The following is a 24,388-nucleotide window of genomic DNA, read 5'->3' on the forward strand; positions in this document are numbered from 1 at the left end:
TATAGTGCAATTTCTAAAAATAAAAACGAATCCCATGTGATATCCAGCCCTTTCGTCCTGTTCGTTTCCTTTTAGGGCTCAAGTTTCCCACAGGAAAATTAAAGCGAGGAGTTTGCCTACAGTGCCCTGCAGCATGTATGGGTAAAGCATAAACACAAACCACGCTGGAAGGCTCTCCTGCTCCTGCACTTACTACAAGACTATTTAGAGCAATCAAGACAAGGGAAAAAGCCCCACCCAGTGCCAGGGAACACACCTTCAGCAGCACAGTTACATAAAAGTCATCCGAGACAAGCCGTGAAAACATGTGACGTATCATTTATTTCTTAAATGTATTTATGATCCATTCAGACCTTTCAAATAAAGTGTACAAGTGCATTTCAGAATAAAAAACTACACTCTTCACACAGCTCTGTAGAACACTACATTTCATCAAGAAACTTGAAGCAAAAACTTCCTATTAAACCACCCATGCATCCTTTGGCTACAATAATATCACTGATCAACAAGTACTGCTAGTCAATTCCGAGTTCCCCTTGAAAGAGAAGGAGCATCCTAAAATATGCCATCCCTTCCAGAGACCTCTCTTTAAAGAGAGATTATTAAATAAATTAGCTAGGCTTTTAGGCAAAACAGTAAGGCTACTTAGTACTGTTGATGCATGATCCATATATTTGGAGAACAGGCAATCCCAGGCTATGTGAAATGCGTCAACAGCCCTTGAAATTTTAGTAGTATCAAGATTACATCAATCCAGAACAAATGGCAGACAAAAATGTAACCAGTGGAAAAATCACTGAAAAATGTGCAGTTTCTCATAGGATGGGAAGTGCTGATAACAGATTCAGAAAAGTGTTTATAAAATCCGCTAAGAACCACATTGACATTCTTAAAATTACATATTGTACAAAGCCCTAAACTCTGTGGCTGTACAACCACTGCGGTGTTAAACTGCTTGTCTGGGGATACATACACACACATATGTAAAATACACAGATATACTTATTTGAAAGCAATCAATTTAACATGGCAGTGACCGTACAGCTGCACAGCACACAAATATATATATGTATGTACATCTACAGCAAAAAGGAAACAAGCCAAGAGATGTATGACACAGCTGGGGTACACACCATCTCAAAAGTGAGTAATACATTTCTTGGAGTTTTAATAGCTCATAGCAAAATTACCTCTTGGAAATAATTATGCAAAGATTTAGAATCAGATATTTACATGCTTCCAATTTATCTAGTTCCATTTAATAATTAAAAATATGCAAGTATTATTTTAAATAAGTAACATTTGTCATTTTTGGCTCAACTGTAGTTTTTCTTATTATTAGTTGTAGTTGAAAAATCAGCTACAGAAATGTCTATTAAAATGATGGGGTGGAAGAACCCCTCTCCCCCGTATTTTAACAACAGTTCTGAGTTGGCACAACACAGGTAATTCTGGAGATCCAACATCAACTCTTCCTCAGCTGCCTTGTGCATGAGAACACCCTTTTCTTGTTTGAGCCAGAGCAGACCCAGCAGAGCCAAGGACCATTGAGGAGCCCACCCTGACAGTCCCCACTGTGTCAGAACTAAACCAGAATTAGAGAGTCTCGAGGGTCAGACTGCCTCTAATTCACCTGTTTGCTTTTCTAATCTGCTTTGGTGGAGGTTTCTTTGCAGTTCTTCCTAGCAGGGGTTCGACACTCACAGCTCTTTCTCATCTTTCAATACAAAACAATTTCCAGCATTAAAAGGTGCACGAAGTTCTTACAGACACACACATACACATTCTCACCTGTGATTTTATCTACTCTTGGCCTTTTCACTGACATTCAGGAAAAAACTACCAGTTGGAACACTACTTGTGTAAGGAGCTGGATTGTCTCCCAAACAAAACTCCTTATAACGACCTCTGACAATGTCAGATCTCCACAGAACACACCAGAATAACCCCACTGGTGGCTTCTGCCATATCAGGTACTGTGAAAGGTGTAAGGAGACAGGTGGGACACAAGAAAAAATGAGCATCACAGAGCCATGGAGTGGTTTGGGTTGGAATGGACCTTAAAGATCATCCAGTTCCAACCCCTGCCATGGGCAGGGACACCTTCCACTATCCCAAGTTGCTCCAAGCCCCGTCCAACCCGGCCTTGGACACTTCCAGGGACGGGGCAGCCACAGCTTCTCTGGGCAACAGAGAGGTTTTAAAGTAAGATCACTCCACTGTATTTCGTTCAGCAAAGCAACCTAAAAGCACATGCACGCACAGCCTCCCATGCTCGTGGTTTAATTGTAAACAGCATGTGAAAAAAACAATTTAAAAAGGTACGAATACAGTTTTGAAATCCCTGAAGAAAAGACATACCCACGAGTATTAAGAACAGTAAAAAAGCTCATCATTAGCAATTGCAAACGTGTTTCCATCCTGTTGCATTCATTAGAGGAATACAAAATTGAATCTAGTGTTTACATGCTAGAATAACAATAGAAACTAGATTTCAAAGGTTACATATGGAGAGAAATGTATCAGCATAGGAACTTGCAAAAGACTGTGCTGTACAGCATTTCTAAAGACATGAGTCTGTCAAGACAATACAATGACTGTAAATCCTTTCAGACAGTTCAAAAGCATGACTGGAGGTAATGCTGCTTTCTGTTCTCTGAGAGGATTAACTGCATCAGTATTTTTAGCAGATTTTAATGACAATTTAACCTCAAGAAACACCTAACCCCTCAAAAACCGAGGTGATCAGAAACATACAGGTACCTTACAGCCCTCAGGTTTTGTTTCTTTGTACACTAAACATCAATTCATTCGACAGCATCTACAGAAAACGTTTTAAAAAATGTTTTATGAAATACTTTTAATACTCAGTAATGCTAATATTTAAAAATACTTCACAGTGTGGTACTAATGTAACTCCATAAAATGAGCAACTTGAGTTTGCTAAAGCTCAAAGCCTTACGTTATATTAAAATAGTCCAAAGATTCCACACACACACACAGAATCACTAGCACTATAAATATACCTAAGCCACTTTAGTGCAAAGTCTGGTTTTGCTTCCCCTGACAAATCCCTCTATATTCCTGCCAGCATATTAAAATGTCATCCTTTACTAATCTAATTATTGATTTTCAAGGATTCACTTACAGATGAAATCCCAGAAGAACTTTTTTCAATTTACCATAAAAGTAATGACTTGGTTTATTAAGCATTTGATTGCTTGATTCACGTGGTCTCTGTCACACTGAGAATGACTCGCATATGCACAGCAAGATCTGAGTTCATCTTCATGAGGAGCCACTCAAATTTATTTCACCTTTTAATGAAAGGATCTCCAGTAATGACCATCAGAAAGAAGCCAAAGCTTTGAATTACAAAATTACTATCCTCATCTTACAAATTCATAAACAGAAGTCAGAACAGAAAGTTTGGACTCCCTGCTCTGTTCCGACCCCCCGTGCTGCACCTCAGGCCCCACGCACAGGCAGGTGGAGCATTCCCCGATCGCTCCCTTCTGAACATGGGTGTCTCTCTAAACCCCTACGCTAATCATTATCTAATGCAATGTGCATCCATTCAGCATTTCTAAAAACTTCTCAGCAAATAAAGCTACTGGTTACCAACCCACAAACAGGTCTGTCCCACAGGGACCTGGTGCCTCCTGGGCTCTCCTGGAGCAGAGCCTGCACATCCTGTGATCAGCTCAGGGATTGCAACATTCCCCCAAAACAGCTTCAGGACAAAACAAAGATGACTTTAACAAGTTCTGTTTCTCAGCTGAAACAACCACGAAATCACCAGCCTGAGGATCAGTTCTGACTGCACAGATTGCTGAAGGACATCTGAGGCTGTAAAGAAACAACCTGGACCAGGACACAGGAACATCACTTCTGTTAACATTTTCATTAACTGCTAAAGCTCAAGAGATGCAAATGGGATATGGGTGAGACCCACAAACACCTCCATTTGCAGCCACACTGAATTCCTGCAGAGCAGACAAGGACTGTGGCTTGTTTCCCACTCTGCAATAGGAGTAAGAACTGACAGATAACAGAACTCAAAATTGCGTGGAGAACCACCAGCAAAGCTGCCTATATAAACAAACATTTCACCTGTCTAGAAAACAATGTCACAGGAAAAAAACTTGAAAAGCTGACCGAACAAAGTATATCCCATCAGATTACCACCCTGTGGCTGGAACACCTAAGACAGATAACCATGACACAGACTGACATTACCTGAACTCAAATGAGGGGCTGATCATCACCCCAGGTCTGCAGGGAATCCCTTTGGGCTGGGTGTGGGAGACCCCAGGCTCAGAGGAGCTGCCTCCAGGGAGCAGCAAAGCAAAAGCAAGAAGGGTAAACTCCACTTTTTAAAAAAAGTGTGTATTGTAAAGAAAATGACCCCCATTAAATACTCCACTGTTTTGACCGACCTCCAGCGGGTTTCCTCTCTTTGTTTCCATTGGCCACAACTTTCAGTTTCTTTCTCTAAATACAACTGCACCTGGTCCTATGCTTACTAAATTTTAATTATGGAGACCTATCCCCTTCCAAAAATGTAACTTTAGTATTAAATGCCTTTGCTTATGTGCAGAAACATCTTTCAAAGCACTACCTCTGCAATGCACACGGAATAATGGAAATAACAACTGGAAATGAGACATCACCCTAGAAGCCAGGAGAACATACTTCTTTGTAGTGAAAATGGGACATTCTCCCATCATCCCAGAAGAAGGGCTGTTTGCTTTGATGGTCTGTAAAACCTGACCAGCTGCAGCCTCCCAAGGTCTGGCCTGACCACAGCCCCATATACACAAACAGCATTCTCTGTATAAGGAATATTAAAGGTAACATTTAGATAAACTTGGATTAAAATCCGAGTTCATCTTGAAAGACACCATGGGAAGGATGGGTCGTATTCTGCAAAGTCATGGAAGGGAAGAAGAAACATTTCTAAACCAAACAATAAAATAAGGGTCAAGTCAGGCAAATGTTTCAGCAGGTGCTTCAAGAACTCAAAACCAAACACGTGCTAAAACAACAAAAAAAAGCCCTCCAAAACCTCCACTTCCTCTTACTAAATTAAAATTATCTAAAACAGATGAATCAGAAAAATTTTAGAAGGGTCTTTTGTTTGTATAGTCTGAAGGCAGATTCCTATGCTGACATTCTGGTTCCTAAGAAATACTTTTTGAAGCACCAATCTGAATTAGAAGTTCTGTCAACTTCAAACCCTGATGTGAAGTAAGATCAGACTGCAATGTTTCAGACTTCCTGACTCATGGAGTTACTGCCTTGATCATCACAGCACTTGGGAACACCACAATAAATAGCAAAAATTCTGCACACTGAATTTGCACACTGAGTGTTTCCATCTCGTATCACATCCGGGCCTTGGAAATCTTTTGTTTCAGAACAGACAAACTGAAATTTAGGATTCTCACACATAAAGCCTTTATATGAGCGGGAGGGAACAATGCCATTGGGAATTCTGTCTCTTGCAATTCTCTGTGCCTCAGTACTTTGTACCCCTTTCTTCCTGTCAAACATTTGTGACAAATATCCAAAACTGCCCCTTGGCACTCTGACACTGAGCCACGTCAGAATTCCAAGTAGCAGAAACATTTCTGAGCGATAAGAAACTTAAAAACAAGTACAAACTCCCCAACAACAAATAAAGACTGTAGAAACTGGTAACATTTAATTAAAAAAAATTTGACAGTAGATAATAGCAAAACTTTTGTTTCACACAAAAGATTTCTGTTGAGTTTAAAAATACTGTTCCTTGATTGAGATCACAAAAAAGAATATTTCACAGATATTTTCCCAGTCTATTTGGAAAATGACGACATAATCGCAACCTAAACTTCCAGTAATCTTAAAAAAAAAAAAACCCCAACAACAAACACTTCTACATGAAGCAAATTACCACCTTCTGAGAGGTTTTGAGTACAGAAATCCTTCCCGTGGCACTAAAAAAAGCTTCCGAATTGCATCCTGCAAATTGAACCTTCCAGCAGCTTAATTTGAAAGTGAGGCAGATAATTCTAATAAAAAAATAAATTTATAGTCTGAGATGAAACGCCAAAATTAGTTCATTTAATCATATCACAACCCCATTTTTATGAAGATGCAATTTGATTTCTGTCCTCTCCTCAGCGTGGCATTTATCTGTGCAACGCTCTCACCACTGATTTCCAAAGCACCCAGACACAGACAGCACCAGGAGAGGATTCATTTCATATGTGCAAGGATGAAAATGATCCAACTGGAAAGTTTGCTGCCTGACCATTCCTAGCAGGGACTGTGATGGGAAGGACTCCTATGCCTGTGCTGGTTGCATGACAAAAGATGATCAATGCACTGCTGAGAAACAAAGTAATGTTTGTCAAAATTATTTCTCACTGTTGGCACAGTGAACAGAATTCGCTCCCTGCAATTTCACTGAAGACAACAGACTGAAATGTTATAAATATTTAAAACAGCTAAACACATACTACACATACTATGTCAACATTAAATTAACTTAGAGGGAAAAAACACAATTTAAAATTTTTAAATGTCAATAAATTAACACAGACAAAAAGAGAAATATTTGGCACTAAAACTAAGCTACTGAGGCGACACTAAAAGTGTCTGTACAGTGGATGAAACTTGAACGCATCATTTGGCTGCAAATCCTCTCCATCCTCATCTCTTGGAGACTTCCAGATTCTGATTTTCACCTCTTACAGAACACGTCTGAACTGAGGAAGACTTGGAGATGAGTAAGGCAACTGAAAACAGCCTGGCCACCAGGAATGTTAGAACTGAACCTTCGCTGCAAAGCAGCAACAGCTGCAAGAATGCATCTGCATCTGGATCAGCCACCACGCTCCAAGTGCAATTCCAGGCTCAGGGCTGAAGTAGCAACTGCTTCAGCTCCAGTCAAATCTCTATGCCATGATTCAGACCCCTTACCAGTTTCAAAAACTTTCCAAATTCTCAGAAACTAGCACACAATGCTCCTATTTAAACTGTCTATTTAGCCAAAAAAAACACCAAAAGCAACAATCTTTGCTTTCCAGCTTCCACTTAAACCTGAAACTGCCATTTCTAAGGTTTTAGGCTCCAGCAGATTCCTCTCTTCTGTTAAGTTTAATCAAATGCTATTTCAATGATACACTGCATCATTTCAAAGACTTAGAAATGTTAGATAAGGTGAAGAGTCAGAGAAAAGCTACTGGGAGTTTACCTGAGAGGCTGTTCCAAAAATACCACACACACACACTTTGACATGAGGGACTGAAGCCCTTGAATTGTTCCCCAAAGCCCACCTTTGCCATAGTACCCACAGACCGCCTGAGAACAATCAGCCATGATGTGCTGTGAGCTTATTATCCCACTTCTTTTACAAATGAGTCACTCCACCCCTGTGCTGCCCCCATGGCTGTCTGTGTCTAACCAAAATTCCGACTGCAAGGGCTCTGCCGAGCAAATCAGCCCGGGCATCTGCGAGGATCCAGCACAAGCCCCGGCTCTACGCTCTGCTCTTTGCTACAAAGAGAGCAAGAAACGGCGGCGTGAAGGCAGCAGAGTTTAGACAACCTGTGTTCTTAAAATTTCAGATGAACCGAGGAGGATGTTTATCTTGAGAGGTTTGGACTATGGATGAAATAGCTGGAAGCAGACCAAGATGCCACTTACATGCTTTGCCCCAGGGCCCTCCAAGAGAAGGAGGCAGCAGCAGCAAGAGGCTCTGCCCCATGCTCCCCAGAACAGGTAAACACACATCCAGGAGAGGAACTCAAGTGTACCAGCGTGCCACGTCAGGAATGCTTCATCCTGCTGCTCTCTCTCTCCTTCCCCATTTCCTCACTGGCAGCCCCACGAGACCATACTAGAGCAAATGTGGATGGGCAGCAAGGCCAGGCTGTAGCAATCGTGGCATGTGATGGGGCAGAGACAAGCTGGTATCCTCCGGGGCAAGGCATAGAGAGGCCAGGGCTCACAGCACAGCAGAGAGGAGGAGGGATTTTGCAGGAGGGACAGGGCAGAGTATTAAAAATATGATCTTGATCTAGAAAAACATAGACTTGAAACCAATTAACAAAAACAGAGCCTTCCCTTTGGCCAAGAGAATTACCCCAATTCTAAAAATATCACATTATTTTTCCCTACCCTTTTTTCATTCCCACTGTGACTAAGAGCACACCAGCTGTACCAGAGGAGCTCAGGGAATTCCCCACTCAGCAACCCAAGGCAGTGACGGGAAGCACAAGGAGGGACATGGAAGGCAGATGGTCGGGGGCAAAACCTGCTCTCAGAACAGGAGAGACAGAGGGACAGCCCCTCACCAGGGACAGAGTGACACTGCAATCCACCACTACAGCAATACTTGGTTCACTTTCATTTCCACAATGGCATCATTCAAAAGACAAGGATATTCTTTAGGAAAAACTCAGCAACTTGAGGGCCATTCTGCCTTCTTAACAGCATGACAGTACTCAAAACATTTAATCTAGGCTAGCTTGAACAAGCTCTGGTCAATGAGATTTGGTTTCTCAGATACTGCCTTTGTCTGACCAGTTAGATACGCTTTCACCAACAGGATTTAGCTCCTGCTATATTTGAACCATCTTTAATCCCATGAAGGCTAAAGAAAAATGTCTCTGATTTAGCTCTGTGCACTTATGAATAACTCAAATACTACAGTTAAATTTACAACATAGTTCCCTTAGCTGTTTAGAAGACAATTGTTTTCTTTCCTTTCCCCTTAAGTTCCAGTATGTAAAATATCAGAAGAATTTAGATTAAAAAAAAAGGGGGACATGTTATTTTTAAAGTTGTTCTTGAGAAAATTTCCACATAAAAAACCCGTGGCATTTCTCCACTGGTTTGAGAACAATTTTCACATGTTGGCATCATCCTTGAGTGGCTGCCACAACTCTAGTATCATAAAGCAACACGTATTTCTCTTAGCTTATCAAAACACATTTTATTTAACTGCTAAATTTGGTCTGATCCAAGTTTTTCTTCTTACTTCACAACAAACAGGAAAACGCAGATGCCGCACTCTGATCCAAACATGCATCCTACCAGGGGAATGGGGCACGGAAGCCAGATCAGCCCTAAGAGTATGACTGCCCAGATCACATCGCTGCACTCACGGCTCATTAACAGAGTTCACACTGAAATGGTCACATTGTTCACTTCTGTTCTACAAGTCCTGTCTAGGTAGCACTGAAAAACAAATTGTTTGGCCCCTTCTGTTCTGACGCTGGAACGTTGTATCAATATACTTTGGCATATATTAAAAAAATCCCTGTAATATACCATAGACTGTGACATTTCCACTTCAGATCTATCATTTACATGTGAAGCACGAATTTCCAAAGAACCCAGTAAAGCTGTAAGAAAGACTACATTTTGCCGAAGCTCTCAGACACCCACTCCATTCAGTCACACCAGCTGGAGAGGTAAGTGTCAAGATACAGCTTTATTCTTTAAAATGAATGTGGAGGTGAAACTCCACAGCCTCCTCCACAGCAATCATTTTTTAAAGAGAAACCACAACGATATGTGCTCCTGATTCTTCTGTGTCAGCAGCATTTCTCAGAAACCTTTTTGCAAATCTGGGTATCTTAAAATCATACCTAAGTTATTTTGCAATCTACGCAATTGTCCCTGCACTTTCCAGTCCAGCTGACAGGCGTCCTAGACATGACATCCATTGGAAGATCTTTTGCTCCTAGAGGTAGAGGAGTCCTTAGCTACCCTCTGTCTAGCACATGAGGCACAGATGGCCCCCGAGAGACGCTTCAGCCCCTTCTGAAAGACACTGTTGGAGAGACTGTAAATGACACAGTTGCAGAAACTGTTGCTAATGGCAAGCCAAGTGGTCAAGAAGGATGCGACGCGGTTACTATAGACATTGGAGCTCTCCAGCAGGAAATAGATGATGTAGGGCAACCACAGGATGTAGAAGACACTGGTGATGCGGAAGAGGACCATGGCATAGCGCTTGTCCGGGCAGGGCTGGGCCTCCCCAGCCTCCCCGTCCTGGGAGCTGAAGCGCACCCGCCGCTCGTTGATCTCCTTGGTGTGCTGCTGGCAGATGCGGAAGATGTTGAAGTAGGTGAAGCAGACGATGAAAGCGGCCGGGGCATAGAGCATCACCACAATGAAGAGGGTGAAATAGGGATCGGTGTTCCAGGAACTGGCGCACCACTGGAACACATCCCCGTGATATCCAGGCTTTCCCCAGTGAAAGGAGGGTAAGAAGACCAGGCAGGAGTAGACCCAAATGGTCAATATGCAGATTCGCAGCCTCCACGGGGTAACCAGCGTGTTGTAGGTCAGCGGCTTCGTGATGGCAATGTATCTGTCAATGCTGATGCAGGCCAGGGAGGCCATGGAGACGCTCTTCAGCACTGATACCACATAACCAAAGATTTGGCAAACCAAGGACTCACTTAAAACAATAGGATAGTGCAGCAGAGACAAAGAAGGCACCAGACAGCTCACGCCCACCAGGAGGTCAGCATACGCCATAGTCTGGATGAAGTAGCTGGTGGTGTGGTGGTTCAGCAGAGGTGCACAGTGAAAGACAAATATCACAATAATGTTGCCCGAAATAATCAGCACCATGAGGAACACAATAATTACCACTTCCAGGAGGCAAAAATTGATGGTCTCCAAATAGCTAATGGCCAGGAGACAGAAGGGCCGGCCACTCTGGTTGCCAACCAAAGAGGAGTTCATCTTGAGCACTGCAGTGATCTCTCTACTTCATGCTCCTGCCTGCTGCCTGCAGCCACTCCAGGCAGCTGCTGTCATTGCGGCTGGTGCTCTGTGTGCAGCAATGTCAAAACCGGAGCTCCGGTCCCCAGGGCTGCTCCAGATGCTGCTGCTGTGCATTGTCTGCAGCACAATTCCCCTTTAAATCCGGCTCCCCGCCGCTGCCGGTGCACCGGGACCCAGCGGCAGGCATGTCAGCGACTTCCCCGGCACACGGGAGAGGGCTGATACTGATGCCCTCCTGGGTGGGCTGGAGCGCCGAGGAGGAATGAGAGGCTGGGGCAAGAGGGAGAGGAACCTCCACCGAGTCAGGACGAGAGTCCTCCCAAAAGCTGACAGAGAGAAGGGGAAAGTGCTTTACAGAACCGCCTCTCCCCCGCGCTGCCACCTCCGCCGCTCCCCTCCTTCCCCACGCCCTGCTCAGCGCTCCCCGCCGGCCCCGGCTGCAGCCCCGCTCCCTCCCCACGCCCCGCCGGCGGCAGCGGGAGGCGATGCCGCCTCCCCGGAGCCCCGGCAGCCGGGCGGGGGGATGCGCGGCGGGGAGGGCGGGGGTCCAGCCCTTCTCCGCTGGCTCCATTTTGCACGGCGCTTTTGTTCGCCGCCTCTCCCGGCCCCGCCGCCGCCGCCCCGGCCCCGCCGCCGCCGCCCCCTGCCCGGCCGGGGCCAGCCCGGCCCCGCCGCCCCGGCCCTACCTGCGGCGGGGGAACAAAAGCGCGGAGCATCCTCGGGCGGGCGGCGTGTGCTCCGGCCGCGGCGATGCGGAGCCGGGGGCGGGGAGGCGGGAGGAAGGGGAGGGAGGCGGCGGGAGCGCGGGGGAGGGCGCGGCGCAGCGAGGACCCGGCGGGGAGCGGGGCCGCAGCCCCGGCCCCCATCCGCCCGCCCAAGCGCGCAGGGAGCCGGGCAGCGCCGGCCGCAGCCTCGGGAAGGCGGGTCCGCACTCCCGGGGCGCTCGGCGAGGCGGTTCCACGGGCGGCCGGTGGCGGTGGGAGCCTCACCCGGCGCGACCCCGCCGCCCCCGGCAGCACACGCGGGTCCCAGCCCTGCCCGTCCCCGCGCCGCCGGTGCCGCAGGGACACACACCCAGCGCGCAGCCCGCTCCTCCTCCTGCACCCCTGCACGGCGAGCGCCAACCGTCCATCACCGCCCTGAATTCACGCGGTTCGTCGTCACTTAAAGGCTTTTCCATCCCAGCCCTTTTGGGGAAATACCTAGTCGGGAATAAACGTGCCTTTCCTAGGTATTGTGTGTGTTGCTTAGGAGACACCTGAAACCAAGGGCAAAGCTGAGAACGATGTCCCACCATTACTCCAGATGATGCTCCAGGTAGGCAGGCACCTCCCTCCACACATACATATATACACAGAACACAAAGGCATCGCTGTCCCTGACAGTCCCTGGGACATCCGACACCAGAACAGAAAACCCAGCGACATTCCAGCCAGCAAACACGCGAGAGATTCACAGCACAACACTCCAACTTGTATTCACACCCTAAGTTAATACCACCTCACTATTTAACCAGAAAAACCTCTTTGAAGGCGGAGAGGCATAAAAGGTACAGCTCTTGTTTATTGTTTGTCAAGAGCTTCAACTGACAGGCTGGAAAACACGTTCCCATGGTATGTGGGAGCTCATCCTCTGACCCTGACAGTTCCACCGCCAACGCTTAGGACAGGCCCTTGCTACAGGAATTTGTATTTGAATGGATCAAACCAGTAAAAAACTGGAGTGAAGCTCTTCAGCAATCAAAATCATTTAGTCAGACATGAAAGTGTGCAACTGGCATCCTTACAAGCCTGAGTCCACACACTGAATTCAACCAATACCAACAAACCCAAGGTTTCGGTTAACCTAAGCTAAACATTGGTCACTGCAAAATACCTAATGGGAAATTAATTGAGGCCAAAGGGGTAGATGTCAAAGCAATCAAGATGCAACTCTCAGGTTTTTAGCTAACCGGTAAGTAGAAAAAACATTTCATGATACACTTGTGTTGGCCAAAAGTCTGTGCTGGACAACAGCATGACTTGGCAGATTTTACTCAGACTCATACAAATGTTTGAAAACAAAAATTTGGGGTTTCTGCCCTATGTTTAACCCAGAAAAGATCCCTTTACTATTGTCCATCATTTTTTTTACAATTTATGGTGTTTCTACTCATGACGACTGAAGTACTAGAACTGTAGCTAGGAAACATAAACTTTGAATTAAATTTAGGCCAGGGTATTGTGGATTTACAAAAAACAAGCTATGATTGAATTACTGCTGGAGAAATGATCTCCTATCTTTCCAAAGCAGAGAATGATTTACATACCGATTGATTCGAATAGTATTTCTGGATCCTTGGGCACAAATAGACACATTATAAACATCCCCAAGGAAACAACATACATTAAACTTTCTATCTCAGATACATAAAAATGAGGTAGCAATGGAAATACTGAACCCAACCAAAACAACATCTGGTTGCTGAAATTTTTAAACAGAAGCTGCACCATGAAATCAAAAACTCCCCAGTGTTCAGGTTTTTATGAGAAGTTTGAACGCCCATAGAGCCGAGGTATTTCTATAGAAGAGCCACGTCTGTTTTTTCCTTTAACTGACATTCTATTGTTTCTTCGAAGCTGAGAGCAATGACTCCACTCAGTGCTCTTGCCAACTTACTCTTGTTTGCTTGAAACACCCAAACCAGCAGTAGCTCCACCTCCTCCTCCTGCCCTTGCCCCAGAAGCCAGCCCAAAGTGGCCCAAGGGTGCAAACTGCACCCAGAAGGTAACTGGGGTACAGTGCCTGCTCCCCCAGCTCTCTGCTCGGGTGCACCACCAGCCCACCACGAGAACCACTCCTAAAGACACCAAAATGTGTGGCTGAGGTGGCTGAGGTCCGTGAGGCTGAAAATACTGCTGGGGTATAGAGACTTCTCCCACTCTACACCATGGTACAGCACCACCTCATCTAAGGCAATGAAAAGTACTCAAGAAATTATTCAAAGTTACAATGAAAACTCTTGGGAAAAGTACTGCTTGTAAAAGATAATTAAACTTTTATCACCATGTGATCCAAACTAATCAAACAAGGGATCTTGAAGTTCAGGCACACTGACAAGGCTACACCATCTCACACTGTGATGCACAGATGCATGGTAGGTTCCATTTCAGTTGATTGTACACAGTCATGGCCCTCTGTACTCCTGAAAATTCAATGTATTCTTCTTAATTTATAGGAACATATGGAAATGTGATTGTGATACAAGTGGAAAATAAGTGTTAACCACCCACAGCTAAGGTTCTGTCACATTTTATGCTATCGATGACAACACATTCAGTCAAATAACGGTAGTGACATTTTAATCTATTTCTTCATTAAAAACTAGCATCATTTGCACTGAGACAGACGAGTATATTTGGTAGAACATCTGTGTTCTATAATCCTCATTTCATGGAGACAAAAAGGTGGGAAGATGAGAAAGTGGGTAGCAGGAGTCCTGCTATAAGAAAGACTGGAACAAATTAATCTCTTACCAGGTCTGGGATTTCTCCCAGAAATGGTGACCCCGGGGTAACATTCCAGGATACTCCTCCTGACACTGGACTATAATTTTTTATTTTGTTTGTGCCACAAGATGTCCCTCTCATGTTGTAATTTTCTTAATATAGTGTATTTATCTGGTACAACAGTTCATGGTTTTTTTCCTTTCGACATTACTTCCTCCCACACAGACCTATATCCAAAAGCTTTTTATTTTCTCCTCAATATTGTAAATGTCAGGTTTTTAATGCTGCTATTATGAAGAACTTCTCCACTGAGAGATTCAGTAGTTGTGTTAATCCTTTCTAAAATTTGTCTGAGAAGTGGCTGTTGTCTCTTTTGCTTGGTATCATGATTATTTATCTTTTTTAGCCTGTCTGGCTCGCTTTACGCGCTTTCTACTCAACACCACCTTCCATCCACCTATGCCTGTCAAGAACATGCAGTATTTTTCCTGCAGGTGTCCGTTCATACCTGGAGTGAGTCCCCATGTGTCTTCTGCTACCTTTCAGTGGCTGGAAGCCTGAAGATTAACAGCCATAACTGTGATTGCCAAAGTGCTACCAGCACCAGATGCCTCTCCCAGGGATTGTCTAGATCGTTTTACCTAGAGCTTGCTTTCTGTCCCCAGTAGGGACATGACCTTAATTCACTGGGCTGGCTTTCATCCACACTCCCCACCACCAGCATGACAATCTGGAGTTGCTAAAAGCTTTATTATTGCACACAGATGGCGTGCAAATTCTCAAAAGTAATTTGTGGAAGCACCACGATGGTGAAACTTCAACCTTCCTGCAATAACAAAAGCAAGGAGGACAAAACCCCAGCCAGTGTGTGGCAAAGAAAATCGGAGCAAATAATTAATAAATGCTGTCATGATGACTAGAACACAACAAGCACACCTTGAAGCACATTTTCAATGCCATTTTTAAGTCACATTCAAGAAGAGAGCTAGACACAGCTCTCCTGCATGGTAGAGCACAACAGGAGGCATTTCCTTTTCAATCCTTCAGTAGCCACAACTGAACAGCAAACAAAAAACTGTCCTTGCAGCAGTTAATTTGCAAAGGAAAGCAAAAACCAGAGACTCCCTGAGCCTGCCCAGGAAAGCGAACACCAGAAGAAATCCTGGGGCGCTGCATCCAACATCCTGTGCACGAGGGAAAAAAAAAAAAGCCCTGAAATGGGCCAGAAGGTTTTGAAACAGCTGTCAACACAGATCCTTATTAATTTGGGACTGTGCTGCCACACGGGGCCGTGAAAAGCCTGGCAGAAATCAAATGCAGCTACAGGAATAGAGGTCAACATGAAGAGAGAAAGGGAACTGCATTATGAGCACTCACACGGGTTTCCTGCATCTCCTGCTCACATTCCAGGGTATAGGTTTTACACAGACTCCTTGTGCTCCTGCACTACACCACAGCAGTTATTCTCACATAAACCCCCTTCAAGGCATGGTAATGCAAATAAACTGTAGGCTTGCCAGAGAAGAATTGGCATTAGTGACACGCAAAACACAGCAAAGTATTATGAAGATGGTAAAGCAAGGTAATGGACCCTTGTCTTCATACAATTAACAATTTTTTTTCCCAGGAACATTTACTCGTATGCATTGCTGCATACTGACTGTAACTGAGCTGCTATTTTAAGAGCAGTAAGAATTAGTCACATTAGAACTCCAAAATTATCAAATTTCATGCCTAAGAAAGGCATGAAAACAAAAATTTAAGGCCAAAGACCAGCCCAGCATTATTATACTCTTGGCACAGACTATATACAAAGGGTCTGCAAACGATACCTTGCTGTGCCTTGCATTCATGTTCTCCTCAGCCTCCCAAACAACCCTTGCATTTTCTGCCTGTCCTCCTCTTTAGTACCTCCACACACCCACTGAGAGATAACCCTATTTAAAACCTTACACTTTTTCCACTGCCTGCAGACTGAAGAAATCCCAATTCCCCTGTGAACCAAGCACACCCTCCTGTTCTCAAGCACCAACCTCTGTCCCTTCTACAGAAACAGTTCCGGCCTGTTTCCATACTTAAGTCACAACAAAACAAACAGCCATGGCACTGGGCTAATATGGCACTTCCAGATTAGGGAAACCTCATTTTCATTTGCTTGAGCTGGCTATGGCAGCATGCTGGTGGATATACTACAGACCTCATGGGACTACAGCAGGGTCTGAAAATGGTCAATCAGGACCCATTCTCTTTAATTTCTTAATTGGTTTCCGTGCTGAACGACCACTGCAGGTATAGCCAGTGCTTTTGCTGCAGAACACAGTGTTGGACCAGCCTACTCTCCCCTGTACTTGGACTCCAGAGATGCTTGCAACACATGAGATGCAGGTTACTTTCTTTGTCTCAGCCAAATGAAAACGAGTGGAAAGGTTTCACAGGTTTAAAAATGAAATGTTACACTATCCCCTTCCAGCTGACAAAGATAGTAGCAGAACGTGTCACCAACTGTGCCACAAAGACATTATCTTTTGCATTCTGATACCAAAACACTGAAACAGAGAAACAAGTGAGGCTGACAGCTACTCACCAGGCAATTAAAATAACACAACAGCATAGCTGTGATCACTCCTTGCCAGAGCACTCAACCTCCACATTACTTATATGATTTATTCACCATGAAATCCAAGTTACAGCTCTACAATGCATAAACCAATATTAAGGAATTCAGATCAAGTTTTTTCTGTATTCACTAAGTATATGAAAACACTTATGGCAGAACATTTTTAGCTGATCTAACATGATTCATTCACATCACGTAGGATCCTTCCTGCATGATTCCAGCAGAAACTGAGTTTAATTTCAGAAGCCCTCTTGCCCTCAGAATAAGGTCTTTAATTGCTCCTTGTGAATCTGTGCCATCAGAATATAGATATACAAAGGCTGATTCACTTGTTTTGCTTTTTAACTGGTGAATAATTAATTTCTGTTATATTTGTACTAATGCTGCATCATGAATAATTTCTAATACAGTCCTTCTAGACTTGCATGTTTGATGAATGCAATAAAATCCAATGTAGCTATACAGATAATGGTCAAATCCAAATTAACACATCCGTTTTCTGGATAAGAAAGCGACATTTCATTTTGTGACCCATTTGTTACTCAAACTTTGAGAACCACTGGATGATGTCTGTACACACAATTCTTATATCCTTTTCCTACCTTACCGAGATCAGCATTCAAAATGAAAAGTCACAAAACTGCTGTCTAGTGCAAAAACATCCACATTGTTCTGTTTTCTTGCTATCAAAAAAGGCTGCAATTTCTACTAGTGTTGGATTTTTATCATAAACACAGACAATACAAAAAAATTCAGCCTCCATTCAGAAAAACCAAACAAGCAAAGAAAATCAATCTGTCCATTATGAAAGCAATTAATAGGATGCTTATTTTTTACAAACTAACTCAGAACTCGTAAAAAAGAAGCAGCGTAATGCTACCAGCAGCTCTCTGTTAGGGTTTTTGTTGGAGGATTGAATCATGGTCACTCATTGATACACTCAGGCACACTCACGGACCCTCAGGCAGGAGGGCACATACTCGAAGCCACTGTGTTTCCATTCTTTCAGAAATGGAGGGGAAAAGAGCTGAAGAAAGCCACGGTACCTTTGTGATGAGGATCCTGTACTTCTCCACGAGGTGGTCGTTGTTGTGACACCCTGCCAGCAGCTGCCACACCTCCCCCCGCAGCGCCTCGGGGACTCCGCTCCGCACCAGCGCCGACAGCGTCTTGGGCCGCACGCTCAGGTTCAGGTGCCTGCAGAGGGGAGGGCTCAGTTACCGCACCCAGCAGCAACAACCAACCACACATACCCGTGTGGAGCATCACACGTGGCACAACTGCAAGGCAGTCCAGATGTCCAAGTGAAATTCAAGTTTTGAAAAATAAATAACATTTGGAGAACTACTTCCCAAACTATTTTCTCGATTCCCATTAAATTTGTATACATACATATATATTTAAAACATTCAACAAACAAAACACTCCATCAAATACTAGAGGACAGAGGGCACAATGTGGAAATTCCAAGTTCAAACTACCCCAAAATGAGCGGTTTGCAGAAGCCTACACTGCTCAGCTGCCCACAGCCCAGCAGGAAGATGACCTTCTCGGGGAGGGAAGGAGGACAGACGAGTCAGACAGAGCTCTAAAAGTCACCTCTCATGGTTATCTAACTTACATCCCTGCATTAGAGCAGCCTCCACTGCACCAGCCAGCCCCAACTGAACAGCTCTTTCCAGCAAGACCACTGACAGCTCATAAATTACAGCACTGCAAGTTGTAAAAACTAAACCTACATATAATTTATGCACTTACAGCAAGTTAACCTGAACAGCTCATTTGTGGCTTATATATAAAAATCCCCAAAAGACACAGGCCTTAAATCATAGAAATTACCATTTTTCTGCAGTTACTCAAAAACAAACTTCTGGATAGAATGATCAAGAGAATTGACAGACAAAGCCAGACAAAAAAAATGAACTTGTGTCACATCAGTCGCATTAAGTTCTTAATAAACTGGCATTTATTAATGTTTGTAACACTCTAACAGATATGTGGATGGTAATTTACACAGACTGGGACTCCCTATTGCCTTTCTCCAGTCTACAGTGTTCTGACACAATAACCTAGAGACTCGCAATGCAGACATTTAAATCAGTATTTACTGCACAGAACCCAGGACCATCATGTCCTCCTTCACTGTGCTTTCTCTAAAATAAATCAACTAACTGAAGTTTATATAGTAGTTACGTTTATATCAATACATAGTCATACCTATAGACATATATTTATAGAGCATTTATTATGCTTTTATAATATGTAAGTATATTTATATAAAATACTTCCTATATATAAAATAGCCAACATTTTTGTAAAGGCCTATAAAACTGCTTTGCCTCAATCTCAGATCAGAGGAAGTACAACAGCAGTTCCAATGAAAACAGTCATTGGAAGGCTGTAGAATAAAAACTACACACTACTGGGTTCTTCCAAACTATTTTTGAAATGAGAAAATTGTGTGACTCAGCAGTTATGAAACATCAGCCAAATATTCTTTGGTATCATAAAATACCAAATATTTAATTACTATACAAATCTAATTACACAATTCTAAAAAACTAGCATGAAACTACCTGAAGTCTGATTTTTATGATTTTCAATCCTCTTATGTTAAAAGCTGGAGGATCATTGCTTCCAAATACGCGTTTTTAGTTAAGAAGGAAAGCCCTTTAACACATATTAAAGTTGTTGCCAGCATTAGCACAGAAGCATTTCATATCCTCTTAGAGCTGCCAAAACATTTCCAATGGGAGTCAGGTGGCTTAATTATCTCTGAGCCCTTGGAAGAATTACAAAAAAATTCAAGTTGAAAGAAACGTTCTCACAGCAGCAGATGCACAGAGCTCATCTGGGAAAGATGTTTCTCCAAATCTAGGAGAGGGAAAAGGGATTATGCATCATTTTACCACAGCTTTCCCCTCTTACAAATGTTTCCATTTAGTGCAAAACCAAATTGGAAGGAGACATACTTATTCAAATAAGCAATAACTGCAGAAAATACTAAATAATTACGATCTTAAAGAGATTCCTTACTAAGTGGTCACATCAATGCTTTTTCTCAACTAAGCTGCATGACTGAGTCCAATCTCTGCTGTCCTGCTCCTTAGACCCAATACCCCATTCAACCCCTGACCTGCTGTACAGCCCTTGCCCTGCTCTCACTGACTTTAGGAAGCAAAAGGCCACAACTAAAGCCAGAGTCAAAACGAAACCTGTTTGAGCTCAGGCTCATGCTGCCCATCACACCACTTTGTGGGGAAAAATTAAAACCTAACAAAATCCCTGTCCTGGAGTCCTACAACCCCTGAATTTTGCAACAATCAGCATCACTTTAGAACTGCTCAGGCTACTTCAAGATGAATAAAAGATCCCTCATCAAAGGAGGATGGTGTTGCATTAGCAATTGGACTGTCAAGAAACAGTCTTCTCGTACACTGACATTTTCCAGGGAGAAAACAGCAGAGCTCATGTACTTCCTTCTTGGCAGGCTCTGGAGCCTTCCTTTAGATTTAGGGAGGAAAAACATCTTCTCCATCCAAGTCCAAATCTCCCATATTCTTAAGCTACAGTCACTAAGATATGACAGCTGCAGGAAAAATTGGCTGTGAACTCAGTCAGAATTACAAAGAGGAATGGAAGTGATCTGTACAAAAAGACAAAGCAAGAGCTGCATCTTCTTTATACTGCTTAGTTTAGATTTTCCTTTAACAAAATCCCAAGGAACCTGAAGATAAGTAGAATATTCATTTTAAGACAGAACGAACTAAAGACACAGCATAAGGGAATTTCTATACATTAAGCATGCACTCAAAAATTAAAATATTTAGAACACCCTCTAAAGAAATCAGAAAACATCAAGCCAGAGAATAACGGGTGTTGTGGGGATGGATAGAGGACTAAATTCATACTAATCTTATCTCCAATGGCCTCTGGAAATAAAAAACTCCAAGCAGAAGGAGCAAACAGAATGAGAATACTCAGAATTGTAATTTTCAGAATGTGATTTTGCTACTTACCACTTGGACAGCAGCTCTCCCCACGTCTCAAGAATTTTTTCTGCACACTCTTTGGAAACATCTCCAGAACCACTTAAGAGTGGTTCATCATTGTCTGCCAAGAGAACAGAAGGGACACTTCAGCCAAGGCCACAAGGAAGGCCAGCAGGAAAAGTGGAAAAGCAGAAACCCAAGTTATCTCCATTTCAGCTTGGATGGAAGGCCAGATGTTTCTACACTCAGAAGTGGTCATGGTTTGGTTTAAAAGAATTTTTTAAAAGCAGAAAAAAGTTCTTGAAAAAGCATTAAGTTTCAAGCTGGGCAGGTCCTGGTACAATTTCATCTCTCACAGATGTCTGACTCTCCTCTGCACTAAAACGCTGCCTGCTGACACTTCCAAATAACACCAGCTTCTCCTTTCTGCTCTCAAATCTGTTCACAAATGCTCAGGAAGGGGCAGAAGCTACATGATAATCCCCAGTTTTCAGGAGCCCTTTTTCACACTGTCCCAAATACACCACACAGGAGGCCTGGGCTAAGAAAAGCAGGAACACTGAAGTGCCAGAGGAGGGAGAGGCTAACCAGGAATGCTGGGACACCGGGTATTGAACCTTGCAGTATTCCAGCAAAAAGAACCCATCAGTCAGGCAGATTCTGACTGGAAAGGATCCTGCATCTTTTATAACCATGTTATTTACCAACTGCCCTTTCTCAAAGTCCACAAAGCACAGGAGCTTCTTACCTTCCTCTTCATCATCTTCTGGAGGAGATGGGATCATGGAGCCTTGAGACCCCGACTGCGGCAGGCGGAGAGAGGGGCTGGCTGTGGTTTTCCTTCTCTCCCTCTCCGACTCACTCTCCAGGCACACGACCTCATACAACGTGTCCGAGTTGTTCTTCCTGTCCTTTTGCTTTATCTAGGAAAGGAGTTTCATTTTACTGAGGAAGCTACACAAATGCCAGATCACTTCCTAAGGCTCTGCCTTCTCTTTCTGGAATAGGAGAGCTGAGGAACAACTTCCACCCCATTCTACAGTGAGAAATGTTCACACCTGGAACACACTTAATGCAAGGTGCAGGCTATCAGTGCTTCTGATGCCCTGAAATGTGCAGGAAGCATGCTGCACCCAGAGGCACAAAGTGTCTGTCACAAGCAGAACTGTCATTTGGATCTGCCATCCACAGGAAACTCATCTTTCCAACCATAAACGGACTGGACACAAATGCACTGATTTTTAAAGCTATAAATGCATCTGTGGTCTAAGAGATGAAGGTTCCTCAGTATGAAGTGATGTTGCCTTTATTTAAACATGCTGCATTTATTTAAACAGGAGCAAAACCTTTAAAATTATGTCAAATTACTCTTCAAATAGAACTTCTAAAAAGAGTTTAAAAAAGATAAAGTTTTTGGGGATACTGATGGTGGCAAAAGTAGTCTTAAAAATTTTGTTCACATTTATTTGAACAAGATGAGCTTTAAGGTACCCTTCCAAACCAAACCAGTCTGGGATTCCATGATTTTCCCATGGCAATGGTCTTCAGCAAAGCTTCCAACTCTGTGTATACACTGCTGCAGGAACACAAATTGCTGAGTCCCAAAGTCTACTCTGTGGCCCTGTTTCCCCATAATTTTCAATGCTTTGGTACCTTCCTTTCCTTTAAAGAAGGATTTTTCTTTGTAAAGTGGTTCTAAAATTTTAAGGATTTAGAATTTTTTTCCTAACTGAATAAAAATATAGAGCAGAAAAGAAAAGGTGAATGAAAGAGGGAAGTGAGATTTATAATTATACTCCACACTAAGCTCCCAGTGCTCAATTTTATCCTTTGGAGCACTAAAAATGAAGAGAAATGCATCAAAACTAAAAATTACTAAATCACTAAATGTAATCGAAGCAAATAAAATCCCTCTGCTTTCACCATTTCCGAATAAAGAAACACTGCCAAAGTAAGATAAGCCAATTCTACACAGCTGTATTTTTAATAGGCTAATCATGACTCCACAGAAACAGGTTTCCCTTCCAGGCTTATCAGGCAGTACATTCTATATCTGTTGCTTCCACTACGAGTTTTGATAACCTTCCATTAGTAAACACTGGAAGTTGGATAACCTGACAGCATCTGTGGAAAAAGAGAATTGGCCAAGATAAGTCACAATGCCTGTGAATTTGGTAAGACAAAAGATACAGAATTAGCTCAGTAAGATAAGCTTCCTCTAAACTGCCACACAGAAAAGGCACCTTTTGGAGGCTGTAGAATATTTATAGCCCAACAGCCTCTACTGTTCAACATCTCCATGTTCCACCTCAAAAATATTCTAAATAAAAAGGCTGAGCTCATCCATGAAGAAGTTTTCCACCTTCAATTTTGAAGGAAAGGAGTTTTTTTACACAGAAAAAGAATCCTTGGTGAACTTCATCTTTGTTACTACCTAGATGCTATTCTCTGTTAGCACTTAAAGACAAGTGTAAAAAAGAAGGAAGAAAGGCCTCTTGCTTAACTCAAAACCTCTTAAAATAAGAACACATCAAGAAATCAGGACTCCCAACACTGCTTTCTTTTTGGACCACACCCAGAATTACTAAGCCTTGAGAGAGCACGTACATCCACATTGTTATTTGCTTCTATACATTTCCATTTCTTTAAACAAGAGTTTCATTTCAGAACAATAATATCTAGAGCAGAAGAACAGCAGCTACTTCAAGTACATGATCTCTTTAGTGACTTGGACCTTCAACTTACCAGCCTTATTTTGAGACTAAGTTATTGCCTTGTACTGTTATTGTGAATATCCTGGACAGAAATAATCCTTCCATTTTTAGTAGATGGGTAAGAAAGTAAGTTGGAAAAGACAGTAAAAATTTTTAACAAGTTCTAGGGATTTTTTGTGGTTGCTTGGATTTTTTTCCCCCAGGGCAAATTGGGGGTATGTGTGAAATCTGTTTCCAACCATGCAGAAGGGGAAAATAGACTTTTGACAAAAAATAATTTCCTTTGGAATTTCATATGGATGTTTGCTCATCTAAAAAAAAATTTAAAGAAATGTTAAATTTGTATGATAAAATAAGTTTAGTGATATATTAGATACCATATCACCAGGATTACAGTAAGGACTTTTTTTTTCCTCTTAACCCTTAATTTTAATTTTTTAATTAAAATTACCCCTCTATCCCCTTATGGCAGCAAGTCTCAGCATAGACCCAGTTTGCAGATAAATCCTCTGTTCCTTTTCTTGCTGTGGTTTGGCTGGAAAATCCATAAGCCTCTCTGTAACTTCACAGACTCATCAAAGCTACCAAAAAAGCTATTTCAGGCTCTTCATGGGAACTGCAGATAGCCAGCAACAATCAGCATAATAAAGGGCAGCTCTTCTAAAAGTTAAGTGCATTTATTTTACCTCTTCGATTCAGGAGGAAAATGTTGCATTATGAACATTAGTAAAAGTTTTAGCAATCATAGGGAGAAACAGCCCATTAATTGTCATTTTTATTCCTTTA

General features: G+C 42.9%; 2 protein-coding genes across 3 annotated transcripts in view; both read right to left on the reverse strand.

Annotated features, from left to right (window-relative positions):
• RABGAP1 (RAB GTPase activating protein 1) overlaps positions 1 to 24,388 on the reverse strand; it is a 62,918-nt gene that overhangs the window by 20,743 nt on the left and 17,787 nt on the right. For both annotated transcript variants that reach the window (XM_048325604.1, XM_048325605.1), the window contains 3 exons: positions 21,637 to 21,811; positions 20,916 to 21,009; positions 17,943 to 18,093 (listed from right to left, as the gene is read on the reverse strand). In XM_048325604.1, the coding sequence (XP_048181561.1) occupies positions 17,943 to 18,093; positions 20,916 to 21,009; positions 21,637 to 21,811 (420 nt within the window). The remainder of the gene's footprint in view (positions 1 to 17,942; positions 18,094 to 20,915; positions 21,010 to 21,636; positions 21,812 to 24,388) is intronic.
• Positions 8,958 to 11,568, reverse strand: GPR21 (G protein-coupled receptor 21). The gene is made up of 2 exons (XM_048325618.1): positions 11,478 to 11,568; positions 8,958 to 11,117 (listed from the first exon to the last, which is right to left on the reverse strand). Exon 2 carries the CDS (start codon positions 10,747 to 10,749, stop codon positions 9,703 to 9,705), a length of 1,047 nt encoding a protein of 348 aa, XP_048181575.1. The 5' UTR covers positions 10,750 to 11,117; positions 11,478 to 11,568; the 3' UTR covers positions 8,958 to 9,702.

Source organism: Corvus hawaiiensis, chromosome 21 (genome assembly GCF_020740725.1).
Source record: "Corvus hawaiiensis isolate bCorHaw1 chromosome 21, bCorHaw1.pri.cur, whole genome shotgun sequence".
NCBI classification, from domain to species: Eukaryota; Metazoa; Chordata; class Aves; order Passeriformes; family Corvidae; genus Corvus; species Corvus hawaiiensis.

Excerpts from the sequence above, each read along its gene's own strand:
- GPR21 (XM_048325618.1), bottom strand. The coding sequence starts at position 10,749 with ATGAACTCCTCTTTGGTTGGCAACCAGAGTGGCCGGCCCTTCTGTCTC.